We start from the raw sequence: 15,636 nt of genomic DNA, 5'->3' as shown, positions 1-15,636 counted from the left end.
TGATGCAAAATCGGGAATCAAGACTACATATTTCCCTGAGGTTAGCATGCAGCTACATGTAGCAGTGTACGTTCAGCCAGGGAATGACAGTGTGTAGCAGCACTTTCTCCTGTTAAAAATCAGATTTGATATGTGTAGTACACTGAAAGAATACTTTGCCCATGTTGTTGTGTACTTACTAGTTAATTTACACACTGGAATGATTGCATTGTAAATATGAACTGGTCTTCTTTTACTTATTACACTAAAATGAGTATCTTTTGGACAGATTGTTTTATAGACCACGGGGATGTAATCTCCAGACTCACTGATAATGAAAACAACCACTAGTTGCAGCCCTCATTAAGTGTAAACAGTTTTGTGCACTATTAAAACAGATTTAATTCAGTCAACAACTTTTCAGTCATGTAATAAAGTCACTGGTGTCTGTGGATTCTTCATTATGACCTGAGCAGATGATGTATTACGTCCTAAAAGCTTTTTTATGTTCCGTATTACCTTGTTAAACTATCTGTGTGACTTTGTCCCCACAGACCAAACTCAGCTGATGAAAATGGATTGCAGCCATATTGAAAACTATTCTGTCTTTGTGTGTGTGTGTGTTTTTTTCAGGCATATGAAGCCCTTGAAAACGGAACGCTGAACCCACTTAACTCGCTCAGTCATGAGGAGAGACAACGTTCCCAAAAAATTTGACATTGATGAAAAGGATAGGCGGCACATTTACACACCCTTAAAACTAATTTTACGATTTAATGGACTTAATGGATTTTTTGCCATTCAGTGCATGACAACACAAGGCCGACAGTTAAAGTCTGCAGAGGAACACAGTACAGGTGGTCATGTACTACAGCTTTAATTTACAGCAACCTTACATGTATTAATAATCCTAATTTGTAGGCAAACAGGTTTTTTTGTCTGAATAAAGTTAACAAAATTTAGATTTAAATTTGGAGCTATCAGATCACAGAACAAATAAACATGATTACTAATCTGACAAGACATTTTGGTTTCCATAGAAGCCAATTTTAAGTTGTTACTGACACATTTCAGTTGTGTTTTAAGGTTTAATAACATATTTTATTTTCTTTTTATTGATCTACATAAAAATTCAGACCAATATTATGATCACAGTTTCAAACCTGCAACTTTATAAGGTTCCAAGTGACAAACTGACAACATGTGTCAGTGAAAACCTGTTTTTTTTTTTTTAAACAAACTGTGATTGAATTCACTTGGCTGTGATTCATTTATAATAAAAAATCGTTATTAATTTCTAAGCCTCAAGATAACCACCCAATCTGTAACCCATAAACATCCTGTCTCAGCCACAGACTGTTTACAAAGATAGATGACATGACAGCTCCCCAAAAGTGAAGCCAAAACATCTCGAACACCCCCTGGTGGCTGGCTGCAGAAGACGTCATAAACCCCGCCCCCCTCCATGTAAAACTGGTGTATGTTCAAGTCATTATTTTTTTGATAAATTTGGTTTTAATGAGTTACTTGATGCTTTAAAAAGGACATATGACATCATGACTGACAGCTGTGTGTGTGTCAGTCAGTGTACACGCAATCAATGGCGCTGCTCGCGTATGGGTCGTACCAGTGCAAGGACAAGCACTCAATGCAGTGGCTCCACTTCTCGATAACTACTGCACAGACTCTGGCTCCAAAAGCCCAAGATGGCAGGGCTTGTGTGTGTGATATTTTGGCTTCATTCCGTGCAGTGGAGGAAGTGAAGATGTATCGTCCACCTTTAAATACAGTCACTGCTCTCAACCATTAACATAATGTGAAGAGCAGCCCAAGTGTCCCTACGCTGAACGTTTAATACTCTACATCCCCCTCAGACCTCAACCATACACACACGAAGACACACAGACATACCTCCTGGTGTGACAGTGCCAACATCCTGTACTGTGAGCACCGAGAGGCGTTCCTCTGTGTCCACCCTGACGACCCCGTAGGTCAGACCCTGCATGGACAGGACACCTCGGCCCGGAGGCTGGCTGCTGTCCTCCACCGGCCTAAACACAAAATGCACACACACACACACACAAAATGCACACACAGTTCATTTTGTCATTAACCCATATCACAGGGGTTTAAGTACAATGTTTCACAGTTTTTTTTGATTAAGCATACTGTATGTTATTTATTTCTTGACAGAGAGACAGGAGCAGACAGTGGAGAGAGAGACAGGGGATGACATGCAGCAAAAGGCCCAGGCATCCGGGGTATATGGACTCATCCTTAAAGGTGCACGCTCTGCCCAGCGAGCAACCAGGGCAGCCTACTGTATGTTATTTAGTGTGTACGCTTGCATATGATGCAGTATAAATGTACCTGTGTATTTTTGTCAATGTTTTTAAACATCAGCTGATCAGTGACAATAGTTACAATAACAGAACATAAAAAAAAATAGCATGGTGGACATCCAACATATAAATCTCACATTTCAGACTGCTTTTGCATTCAAAACTTTGCAACCACTTCTTGTTTTTTTGAAGGAATAATTTACCCAAAAACAGTATCAATTTCATATTACTTAACTCTCAAGGCTCCACGGTCCCAGAAAAAGTTTTCTATTGAATTCTGTTAAGGACAGCGGAGTGCCTAAACAACTAAAGCATATCAGTGCAAACATAGTTTGACTGAGGCTTCAACATTTTCAGATTATTCTCTTTTCCACACATGCGCACAACAAATTCTTTGACAGGACGATAATCGGGAAGTACACTGTTTAGCAATAGATTGGCGCTGTACCCAACTTAGAATTATGTCAGTTGAATTAGATTTGGCCATTTAATATGAATACTGGACACTTGTTTTTGTTTTTCATATAAAATTTAAAAGTTTGAATGGGACTCAGCTGTATGTACAGTGTGACATTGGTATTCAGTAAACGAGCTAACGGTGCTAACGATCGACCAGAAATGTGCAACAACATTTTTAGCCAACACTAGATATATCAAACAAAAGCCAGAGACTGTGTTGTATTAGGTATCTGTGAGCTGTAAATAAGCTGTAAAGTAAGAAGATGGTTATTTTGGAGCCTTATGGCCTATACCAAAGAGTAGTGTGAAAGCAAAGTAATAGAGTGAAGTAAGGTAGGGGACTCAAATCAAAAATGAGCTGAAGCTTGATTCTGAAATTGCTCTGTAAATAGTTTTCTCACACATAATAAATATAGCAACTTCTGACCAAGCAATTAATTTCAGGCTTAAAACAACAACTTCTGGTTAAGCCCCACCCATTTCCAGTTGAAGTCACACCCACCCCCAGTTTAAACTCCACCAATTCCGAGTACTGATACAGGATGATGGTATACTCACTCTTTCCTAGTGAGTACTGTATACAATTCTTTAATGTTTTTGGGTGAACTATTCCTTTAAATATAGTTTGGTCTTTGCTGAATCTGAAGATTTGACAAGTGGAATGCCCATTTTTCTTGCTGCTTCTGTGTCAAACATTAAACAAAACAGTGAATCTAGTTTGAGATTCAATCCAGTTTGACTTTGTGGTTTGCTTTTTTGTGCAGCAGTCCGTATTGAGTGATTGACTGATTAGTTATTGGAGGTGCAGACTGGCTCCTTCTGTGACGTCCCCTTTGTAGCAGAGGGAAATAAACTGGACTTCACTACTTTGTGTGAATTTGTATATGTGTGATTATGTGTTTACAGTGTGTATCCTCTGTGGATGTGTTTGCATAGGTGAATGTGTGTGTGTGTATGGGGCTGGTTGCATATTTGGGCTTCTGTGTGTGTGTGTGTGTGTGTGTGTGTGTGTGTGTGTGTGTGTGTACCTCCTGATGGCCACTGTCAAGGCCTCTGGCGAGCTGGCACAGGGACAAATGACGTCGGCTCTCAGCCCTTTAGTCTGAAAGACGTTGAGGAAGGCGTCGCAGGAGGAGATGGACCCTAACAGACAGAGACAGACATAAACTGTCAGAAGTGTTTCAGTTCAGGTGTTGGACCAATTTTACTCCTGACATGAAACAAGAAATCAAACAGCCATTAGGTGAGGTTCTAAAAAGCTCCCTAAATGATATAAAAAACGCTCAAATGATCATTCTGTACTTATGTTTTATCCTAAATAACTTAACTACTCAGGGCTGTATAAATCTGGTGCTATTTTTATGCTAAAGGTTATGCCATTAGCAGAGACCATTAAAAAAAAAAAAAAAAACTTTTTGGCAGAGGTGTAAGAAGAATTAAGCATCGCCAGACCAATTCATGAATGTGACCAAAGATAATGACAGCACTGCTACACACTGATGTTAGTTTAAATGTTGGTTAATAAACTAAGACACATGTCACATGTCACCCATCCCATTATCTCCGAAGATATTGCTCTTCTGATTGATCTGAGCCTTTTCTGCAACCGCGTCTTGATGCTGTGTAGCAAGATGAGTCTGCTGCACCCAGAATGCTGTCAAAACACTTTTTATAATCACCAACACAGCCTCCGTGCTTCTCGACTGGGAAAGAGACTGAAATGAGGCGCAGAGAAAACAGGAGACCTAAATACAACCCTAAATCACAGAGATGCCGATTAGCACAGGACTAATATTATCACATGACCTCTGTGTTTGGCAAAATCAGGTAGGTAATTTATGGTGGATTTTTTACTTGACAATGATTAACATCACAAACAATCACCACAATTGTTACAAATGATCAGAGGTCCCCAGGTAATACAAGTCTCGTGCAAAGGTCCTCAGTCTTAAACCTCTCAGTTCATGTTTGATTTCAAAGGGGTGTATTTGGATAGGCCTACAACCAATCAGAGCAAGACAACATGACGTAGCGCTGAGCAGTGAACAAATGTAAAGAGACTACAGCATGCAGAGATGAGCCGTGATGTGTGGCATCAATATGTCTTTAAACAACTGTTGCTGTTTTTACCATCTGAATTTGAAAATAGAACTTTGACAGAAAGTTCCACGTCAGCTGCAGCCATCTTGGTTGTTTTTTAAATTTCCTCAGTGGCGCTTCTCTTCACTAAGCTAGGTTTGTGTGTGCAATAGTGTCCCTGGCACAAGGTCGCACAAGCCAAAAATGAAGTCATCACATATTTTGTGTAAAGCGCGAAGGCTCAGCAAGTAGTTAGTCATCGTCTGGAAAACAGCCCCGTATTAGATAAATGGAAGTGATTGGCCAGACGAGGGTCGGCTGGAAATCTGTCTGAACGGGAGGGGGGCCAGATGCATCTGTCTGAGAGAGCAAAACATCAGCTGACAGATTCCTCTGGATCCCAGGCTACAATTTTGCCTCTTTGAGCCTCGAAAAGTTATTTAAGGGGAAATGTGTAATTTCTACAGAAGTGTAATGCATCCACTTGAGAAAAAGTATTTACCCTGTTTGTAATAATCTCATTAATTCAGAAAAACAAGAACAGTATTTTTTTTCATGAAAACTTTTCTCATAATTCTAAATGAATGAACTCTTTCATTCAGAAAAACAGGACAGAATGTTTTCTTTTTTTCAAGTGAATGCATTACACCTCTGTATACTTCTGTTTCATTCTGATTTAGTGGCATATCTTGTGATATCTGACATACAGTTCTTTGTTTGTAACTTACTGTTACTGCAGCTGCCTCGACCAAGACACTCATGCTGGTTACATGCAGGTTAAAACATTTTTAAAAATGGTTTCTTCAATTTAAAACTAGGCAGTTTAGCCTGTGACGCTGATGTTGCAGTGCATTTCAAGGTACCAAAGAGGGAAGGTTTCAAAACTGCTCACAGCTGCATTATCGCATGACAATAATATCATTGTTACAGAATACACTTCACAATTCAAGTCTCTGCAAGCTGATACTGAATTGAACTGAACCTTACAGAAGCCTAAAACATTGAAAACAAACTTATTGTGGTCAGCTGTGATGAAAACAAAATGCAATTTGTAGTTAAAGGGCTAAAACATTACAAACTGATGGTTCTGAACTGGAAAATAATACAATTTCCTAGTTTCTTACTGTTATAATTTAGTCTCGTTAGTCGGGCAGAAATTCATTTATTGTACCAAATGTGCAGCGACGGACACATCCTGCTCTATTCCTGTAAAGTGACCCAGTTTCCTGACTTCCCAAGAGAGTTTATCCATTTCTCTGACATTCTCTATCTCAAACATGCCTCTCTCAACTCCCCACGTTAGTGAAAGAGCTCCGCTGTGGAGGCTGGGTGTGACCTTACAGGGGTTTGATCCGTCGGCCACCAGCAGCATGCGCAGCGAGCTCAGGTTGATGTCCTTCTGGTCTTTGTGGGCCACCAGAGCCCAGTGCATGTCTCTGGACTTCACACACGCTACCTTGGCTGCACGCACACACGGAGACAGACAGAGAGAAAATTAGCATTTAATCTATTTCCCAGACTGTTTGACAGACAGGTGAATGGAGTGAATTGACTGAGCTGAGTGGCAGTTTGAGTATGTGTCTGACCTTTGTACTGACAGACTTTCTGGATCCATGACAGAGGGTTGACCTTCATCAGCGAGTAGGGCACGCTGATCACGTGCATCATGTTCATCACGCTCTGCACGACAGACACACATAATGCCATGTTCACATACAAAGGGTTTTTCACCATTCTTTCACTTAAAACAAGATCAGTGAAATGATCCATCCTGTAATTTAAATTGAACATGTTTCTGATCCTGTTTGTGTCTATTATTATCTCTTAGATTACTTAGAACCAAACCAAAGACACACAATAAGACAGATGTCTGATGGAAAGGTAAAGCAATGAAAATACTCTCAATATAGTGTACACTTAAACTGATATTGATTTGAGGTGGCTAAAATACTTTTTTTTGCTGCCCCCGCATGCACAGCAATATGTTACTTAGCTTCTGAGTGTACTCCCGTCTGCTTATCCAAACTGGGGGCCTGCTGACTGACATCTACTGTATGTAATATACTGCTTATAGATAAGTATCTCATACAGCCCCCTTCAAAAAATTAGAATTTCCTCTTTAATGTGTCAATTATATTCACGATTAATCGATTTGTTGTTTGGTCTATAAAATGTCAGAAAAAGGTGAAAAATGTCAATCAGTGTTTCCTAGACTCAAAATGACGCCCTCAAATGTCAAATATATTCAGTTTATTGTTATAAAGGAATAAAGAAATAATTTGACTTTTTTTATTCTTAAGAAAATTACTAAAAAATAAAACCATTAATCTATTATTAAACTAGTTGGCGATTAATTGTTTAATCTCTGAAGCTTTAGATATTTCCATAAAATATTTTTAAAAAGGATCTGATCTGTAAAAGTGTGACTGTGTTTCAAATATTGGCTGCAAAGCTAGATTTTACATTTGCACTTATGATTTTCTCAGCAAAGATTGTTAATCTGCCGTTATTGCTTATATCCCTGACATCATAGCAAGCAAACAGGAAAAGATGGTCTTGCTCTCTGACCGCTGACCTCTGGCGGACAGGTCTTACCGTCAGGATGCCGTGCCACAGGCCCACATCTTTCTTAAAGTCCAGAACGTTCACTATGGTCTCCGCTACAGACAGAGAGGGAGAGGAAAAGGGTTACATTACAAAATATGACCTGGAAGCTAAACCGTGTGTGTGTGTGTGTGTGTGTGTGTGTGTGTGTGTGTGTGTGTGCATACCCTCGGTGTAGCTGCAGGACTGGGTGAGAGCCTGGCAGTGTGTGAGCAGAGCGATCCTCGTCACTGTGACTCCTAGCACGCTGCCGTCCTTACAGGTTTTATACTGAGAGAGAAACAACAGACTGATCAGTCACATCACAGGAGAGGAAGTTCCATCAACCTTTTGGTACCTTTCCTCTTCTTAAAATATATTGTGAGAGGGCACTGGTTCATTTTAAAATGTCTGCAAGTTATTAAGGCGTGGATATAAAAAGTGGCCCATTAAAATATTCTCAATTTAACTACACTAACATAAGATCGGGTCAAAATAGGTTTTCACATGAGAAATTAGCTTTCTTGTTTTAGTGTACGAAAAAAAAATTAAAATCAAATGCTGCACAGCCACGTGACAAAAATATAGACAAGAAACAGTTACAAACAGTTTAAAATGTACATATAACTGTGCAAAACTAAGATCAACTAAACACTAAATTACAATACACAAACTGATCTGTGGACAATGTTGGGTTTTAAAACCACAACTAATGACTAATCATAATCAAATAATAAGCCGATAATTTTCTCCATTAATCGTTTGGTCCTTGATGACATCATCAAAAGCCTTGTTTTATCCAAAACGCAATTTACAATGATATAAAACAGGAAAAAGCAGCAAATGCTGACATTTCAGTGACTGGAACTGGAAAAATTTAAGCATATTTGCTTAAAAAAATCACTTGAACGGCAGATGAATTACCAGATAATTTAATTAAATTCAATTTTCTTTTGAATATTTCATAAGATTATGAACAGTGAGCTGGAAGAAAACACTTGGATTTTGGGACATTATGACAAAATCAGGGAAAGTAGTGTATACCAAGGTTTTGTTTACTCTGTTAAACACTTTTATGATCAACTCATTTACTTTGGTACAATTCTTACTGTATAGAATTTAAAAAAAAAGTGAAAAATGCCCAAGAACGCATTTTCAAGTGTTTCATGTTGTCTGTCCAACAGTCCAACAAAACTCTAAGATATTCAGTTGACAATAATAAAAAAGAGAAAAATTAAAATAAGGTGAGATAAACCTGATTGGATGATTTGAAACCAGGCAAAAAATATTCGGTTGATTATACAAGGTGAAAATAACAGATGAGACAATTAATACAGCAACTTAAATTAAACAGTTAATTATATTTTTTAAGTACTGCATATTATTTGTTTTTTATCGTTGTCTTTTTTTCTTTTAGCAGCAGTAAATTTACCACCAGGGTTAATTAAATACTCTATGAAAATGATGATATTTCACTTTTTTAAAACTTTTTTTCGCCACATTAGTTATAAAGTCTCCAGCCGACGCAGCACCGACGTTATCGGTTGGTGAGGTGACCAGAAGAATGTCAGTTCAAACCAACAGAGATCCTAGCTTCTGTTGACGTGTCCACAATAAAGAAGACACTTTATCATTGTGTGTGTGTGTGTGTGTGTGTGTGTGTGTGTGTGTGTGTGTGTGTGTGCCAGCTGAGTTTGTTAGCTCACCTCTATGTATGCAGTGTCATTGTTTGCATCTTTGATGTGAGGGAACCAGTCTCTCGGAGGCTTGGACAGGTGCTTCGACTCTGTTACAAACCACAACAACTTGGGCCAACCTGCAGGGACAGAGAGAGAGATAGAGTGAGGTGTTGTGTCAGGGAAAGTTTCTATAAGAATAATCAAACCACCAAAAAACCCCCCCAAAAACTCGGGTGTTTCAAATTTCACCTAAAATGACAAGAGAAAAGAGGAAACTATAACAAAGAAAAACTGATTCTTTGATTTTTCCCTTATCACATTCATCTCAGGCTTTATCCTGGGAGTTAAATTTACTTAATTACTGTAACTACGTACAAATTTAAGGTGCTTGTACTTTACTTGAGTTTACTCCACTACATCCCGTGAAAATCATGTATCTCTAGATTGTTGATGTGTTGATGTTAAACGTTTGTGATGAACTGAAGAACAAAGTGTTCTTTTGTGTGTTGAGAAAATTCTCCTACTTTTTAAGCTTAATAAACTTTTTAAAAACCTTCTTGGATCAGCCGGATAATGCATCGTCTCAAAGCTGAAAACAGAGCTGCTCTGACACCACAAAAAGTTGACTTTATAAAGCAGCAACATATGACGATCTTAAAGAAAATGATGCATTGCTGTGGATTAAACTACCCACCAGTTTATAAAGGAGTTCAAATGAGCTCAGCCTTAAAAATCTACAGCAGTGAAACGCAACACACACATTAAGCAGCAATAATATTAATCAAAAACATCTGATAAAAGAGGGAAGCGCTTAAGTAAGGTAGTATTGACTCATTCTCAACTCCTCGTATTCTTATTATGAGAACTGAGACAGACCTCCCCTCCCCCACAGAGAAACATCTTTACAATCCAGCGATGATTGATGAGTTTCACTCTCACCTTTGAACTGCGGGATCTCTCCTGTTGCACTCTTGGGCAGTCCCTTATGGCAGGCATCACTGGTCAGCGCCACGGTAACACCACAGCTGCCCAACAGGAATCCAATCTGCTGACTGCCGGCATCCTAATGGACGATAAAGGGAGGGAAGAGAGGACACAGTTATGCACTCTCTATCATCAAAAACATATAACAATGAATCAAAAACCAAGTTAATTATTCAGTTTAACAAAGCTGTGGAAATAACTGGACCCAAGCCATTTACTAAACACTGTGGTGTTTCATCGGCCTCTACAAAAACACTACACGTTCACACACAGCACAGGTGGTGATAGAAGTGATGTTAGCTGCACTGCTGCTGCTGCTGCTGCTGCTGCACTGTTTCTTTAGCTGAAACTTGAAATTTTATGGAAAATCCTGCAGCACAAATGCAGGATGGGGGAAGGGGGGTTCAAGAGAGGCGGCAAATGTGCAGCGAAAAAAGGCATTTTTCCTGCTGCAGCAGTCATCACTGTGTAACCATGCCGACCCTGTGCTGACAGCCCCGCAGAGACAAGCAGCTGCGTCTCACTGAGGCTGCAGAGGGAGCAGAAACAGCTGAGATTACGTAAAGTGATACATTTGGCAGTTAAAAAACATGCATTTTGTTTTTCAGAAAGATTTTGTCAAAGTTGAGCCTTCCATCCTTCAGACATGTCGGTCCCAGGAGGTGACGGCAGGAGGATCAACAGTTGTAACCTCACTGATGACAGGGTTTCTGTGTGTGATGGCAGGGCAGCAGGAGGGCTTGTTTCTTGCTTGTCAAACTTGTTTCTGACATGTTTCTGAGCTTGCTGTTCAGACAGGATTATTTTCTCAGAAATACTTGTTGCAAGCAAACAGCTGAGACCCAAAACATTGTTTCAACAGTGTGCAGTATCACTGAGATGTCCACACAAACAGAACTGAAATGAAACACAGCAGGAGTCTGGAGCTCCCGGGTATGAGTAAAAAACAGACGTGGCCGAGGCCGAGAGGATTAACATTACACAGCAGCGCTGTAAAAATCTAATTACCTGACCTCCTGTGGAGAAACTAATCCTGTGTGTCACACTAAAGGAAAGAGATTGGAGAGCAGCACCTATAGATAAGCTTCAGAGTGTTTGATTTGTTGTGCAGCACAGCCAGGTGACAGGATGTGACTTTGTCAAGGTAAAAAACATTTCATCAAGTACCTTGCGACTTAGTGGGACCTCTATGGGAACAGGGACCACCTCAGCCAGCAGACAGCCGTAGAAGGCCACCATGAAGGCCACAGGGTCATTGTTAGGAAACACCAGTGCCACCTGGGAGACGGAGGGAAGACAAGTTGGGGTCAGAGAACAGGAGTCAGCCCATTTCATAAATGTATGCTCATGGCTAAGAAAGTAAATCATGTCAGTTTCTAAGCAACTGAAACAAGTTAATCTATCTGTATGCTAAAAACGACCAGTGTTCTTTTAATTTGCTAGATGACTAATAACCTGCCTGACCTTTCCATGAGTCTGAAAATCATTTGGACCCAAAAACTTTTGCTAACAAGGCATCATGGAGAATTCAAAAACAATTTCTCACGGGGGCAGCCTGTTTCTGATGAGTAAGATGCAAACTCACGTAGAGGAGGAGGAGATATACGCACATCACCGGTAGGTGCAAGGCTGTCAACGAGCGTCAAAGAAAAGGAAAAAAGCCTGCACACTGCTCCAAGTCAAAACTGTGTTTATGAGGACAACGTTTCGATCCCTTCTGGATCTTCGTCAGGTCGACTGTTTGACCTGACGAAGATCCAGAAGGGATCGAAACATTGTCCTAATAAACCACAGTTGTGACTTGGAGCAGTGTGCAGGCTTTTTTCCTTTTCTAAGATGCAGACTCACACACAAACATGCCACATAATCACTTCTGTTAATAATTAAATCAAGCCACCCGTAGGTGTCTGTGTTGTAGTGTTAACGATGATTATGATCATTACTCATCATTACTGTTTGTGAATGCAGGGAGGCCCGCCGACAAAGTGTTAATATATTTCTACTGTGGGTCACAGTGTGACAAAGCACCACAAATGTATTAAATAAGAAATAATACACAGAGACTTATATTTATTTCAACTATAAGAAGTGTTAAGCATGGAAAACCAATTCTTTGTCGCCCATTTCTTCTCTGCTGTATTTGTGTCCTCTATTTACACCTGAAACTGCTGAAACTGTACAGGAGGGTACCTATTGGTTAATGACAACTGACAGGAGTGTCAGGTACAGTAGAGCTGGAGTGTGTTTATTTGTCAAAGAGCAAAGCGTTGTATATCACTTATTGAATAAATATTTGACTAAAATGAGTTTTAGAATGTTTTGTAATTTAACTGTCATGTTAGGACATGTTATGTACCAAATGTTAATCTTCTGTGGGACAGTTGATTTATCAATTACTGATCAATATATCTTTGTAGGACCCAGCGGGTATAAGGGAGGAGGCTGGAGGTACTGAGGAGTTCACCTGTGGTCATACCTAGAAGCAGAGAACAGCAAGTGTGTAGAGCCTGTGAGTTACAGGGGCATTGCCCAGTGTAGAGCTGAGTCTCTTTTTTGCTCCCAGTTTTTGCAATTTTTGTTATTTCTTTTATTTTTTACAAGTATTGTATTATTTTTTGATTTCCACAACTGCACTGTACATATTGCAGCACAGGATTGATGGTTAACACCTGTAAATTAATACATCTGGGCTCCTCTGTTTTTGTGCCTCAGCCACTCAGCCAACCTCATACAATTGACTGTAAGTTAAAGGAGGATGTGGTATATTTTAGCTGTGTTTGAGGGACTAGATTGACATTTTGGGAAATACTCTCATTTTGCCTTTTCCATACAGTATGAATCTGGAGCCATCATATGATTAGCTTAGCTTAGCGTAAAGACTGAAAACGGGGAGGTACTTAACAAAGCAAATAGAAAATACTAAAAAAAAAAGGCAAAAAGGCCGGCGATATCTTTGCTTGGACCACCGACAGGGTGGAACTGTCACTAAAAGTAACACATGAGCGTAAGGCAGTAAAGGCGGTGGAAAACAGATTGGGAGTTGGTGCAAAGCAAATGCAGAGACATATCAGAGCAGTACCAGGATCTATCGCCAAAGAAGCCCTGGTGATGGGGAAGGAGGACCCACACAAAATGGTTAAAATCACAAAAGGTGTGTAGGCCAATGTTTTGGCTTGACATGTCTTGACTGCTAAGACCAAATCGGGTAGCAAACGTGGGTGTTTGCACCATCGTTTCCAAAACGCAACCCTGAAGTTTTCAAACTAAAACATGTATAGCAGCTTTTCAAAGGTTTCCATTTTAAATCCCAAAGTAGTGCGGATGCTCAGTGTAACTGTATCAATAGTTACACATTTTAAATGTATTAGTGTGAATGTAGCCTTAGAGGTAGGCAGATTCTTCTTGTTTCCTCCTGTTTCCTCCCTGTATGTTGAACTAAACTAACCACTGCAGACTGTAACTTCAGATTTCGTATACAGACATGAGAGTAGTGTCGATCTTTTCATCTAACTCTTTGCAAGAACACATAATTACAGATTTCAAGACAAAAGCTTAGACTGTACATCATGTCGACAGATACAAAAAAATGACAATTTCAAAAAACCAAAACTATCAGGTTTCAGAAGTATTACAAAAATGAACACTGCTACAGAGAGACCAGCAGGAAGACTCGAAACCGAAAAGCATGTGAAGTGGTGGAGACGTGTGACTCACCCGATCACCCGGCCGCACCATGGGCTCCTGCTTGCTGCCCAGTTTGTGGAGGATGTTGTAGGCAAGCTTGATGCTGCGAGACCACAGCTTCCCTGCAGGGAGCAGGACACAGGATACGAGGGTGTGAGAGAGGGAGGGAGGGAGCGGTAGAGACAGAGTTCACAGGATATGAGTGTGTGTTCTTGGACTTCTATTTTGAGGACATACAGTCGATAAAAGAAAAAACTGCCTTCAGTGATGACGTTTAAGAGTTTTCAGTGGTCAGGAGAGGTCTGCTCAATTTCATTATGGATTGTACTTAAAAGTAAGTGTTGTCTATTTAAATACATTAAATAATGTATAAAAGGAGGTTATATTCCCTCCTGACATTGTGCTTGAACTGAGCCTCTTCTTTAGCACTGTTAACACTTACGCCTACTAGGCCACACTGCCTGCGTGAGCAGTGCGTTACAGCTACCTTGCTGAACTGCTGCAGTTTACCTGCTTGCAGTGTTCACACTGACACTGTTATTGCTGCAGCACTGCTGCAGGGCTGCCTGCTGCTATAACTACTGTTTATACCCCACTCATTCAGGGGCCGTGCAAGCCACTGTATTGTCAACAACATGGTCATGACGATATTTCACAATAAAAAGCCTCGTGTTAAAGGGAAATTTCGGTTTATTTCAACCTGTCTCCTATCGTCGGGGCGCATAGTAGCATCAGACCTGTTAAAATGTAAGTGAAAGGGCATACTTCAAGTCTTCAAGTGCAAAGTTAGTCCACTAAACAAACTTTTTTTTTTCCCCACAAGGACTACCTCATATCGTTAGGATAAATGTCAGAGAACATACAGAAAACGACATGTAAACGTGTTGTCTTACCTTACCGGTGTGCTGCCATGTTTGTTTACCATTTAGCTCTTCTTGCCAAAGCGCGGCAGAAATATCGCGAGAACAAGCAGCGATCTCATACCGTGCCTGAAATCTTGCGAGAACAAACAGCAAAAGCTGGAAGGCAGAACCGGACAGTAGCCTGAAAAGTTCATTCATTTATTTTCTGAAAGATTTATAGAATAATGGCTGACTTTTTGCCAGACTTCGACTTTGTGGAGGAGGAATTTGATTTTGCAAGGTTTGATGGCTGCCTTTATTTATTTGAGCCAGAATACACTGACGAAGAGCTTCGTGAAATTGAAGAACGGAGGAGGAGAGAGAGAGAGGCGCAAGAGGTAGAGGACGAGAGAGGAGGAATAGCTGCTGCAAGGCTGCGTAGCTCTTGAGATTGGTGGTGTACCTGTGAATGCTGTGCCCCATTGCCCACAGAAGAGGAATGCCTCTGTTGCAAGGAATGGGACCGGTTGCAGCCTTATTTTTAAGGTCTGGATGTGACCGAGGACGAGACACCTCCACCTGGAGTAGTATAAAGCTGGGCTGTATCTAGAGCTCGCGAGATTTCAGGCACGGTATGAGATCGCTGCTTGTTCTCGCGATATTTCAGCCATGCTTTGGAAAGCAGAGCTAAATGGTAAACAAACATGGCACCACACCGGTAAGGTAAGACAACATGGTCTTTGTGGGGAAAAAAGCTAGTTTAGTGAACTAACTTTGCACTTGAAGTATGCCTGTTCACTTACATTTAAACAGGTCTGACGCTACTATGTGCCCCGGCTGTATCTAGGCTAACGGCTAACATGCTAACTATTATTTTTATGTCACTAGTCACTTGAAACAAATTTATGACGATAGGAGACAGGTTGAAATAAACCGAAATTTCCCTTTAACAAATGAAGAGATTCTGTCACAGAAATGTTGTCAGATGGCTTTTCTTTTGAAACA

The 15,636-nt window shown here is 40.3% G+C and overlaps 1 protein-coding gene across 3 annotated transcripts in view; it reads right to left on the bottom strand.

Moving 5' to 3' along the window:
* The window catches only part of LOC125882226 (disco-interacting protein 2 homolog C-like), a 94,534-nt gene that overhangs the window by 36,334 nt on the left and 42,564 nt on the right, over positions 1-15,636 (bottom strand). For all 3 annotated transcript variants that reach the window (XM_049565975.1, XM_049565976.1, XM_049565977.1), the window contains 10 exons: positions 13,820-13,911; positions 11,273-11,383; positions 10,061-10,184; positions 9,149-9,258; positions 7,631-7,733; positions 7,455-7,519; positions 6,446-6,539; positions 6,201-6,320; positions 3,809-3,923; positions 1,891-2,030 (listed from right to left, as the gene is read on the bottom strand). In XM_049565975.1, the coding sequence (XP_049421932.1) occupies positions 1,891-2,030; positions 3,809-3,923; positions 6,201-6,320; positions 6,446-6,539; positions 7,455-7,519; positions 7,631-7,733; positions 9,149-9,258; positions 10,061-10,184; positions 11,273-11,383; positions 13,820-13,911 (1,074 nt within the window). The remainder of the gene's footprint in view (positions 1-1,890; positions 2,031-3,808; positions 3,924-6,200; positions 6,321-6,445; positions 6,540-7,454; positions 7,520-7,630; positions 7,734-9,148; positions 9,259-10,060; positions 10,185-11,272; positions 11,384-13,819; positions 13,912-15,636) is intronic.

Source organism: Epinephelus fuscoguttatus, linkage group LG21, assembly GCF_011397635.1.
Source record: "Epinephelus fuscoguttatus linkage group LG21, E.fuscoguttatus.final_Chr_v1".
In the NCBI taxonomy this organism is placed as follows: domain Eukaryota; kingdom Metazoa; phylum Chordata; class Actinopteri; order Perciformes; family Serranidae; genus Epinephelus; species Epinephelus fuscoguttatus.
This window is presented reverse-complemented; position numbering and strand designations above follow the sequence as displayed.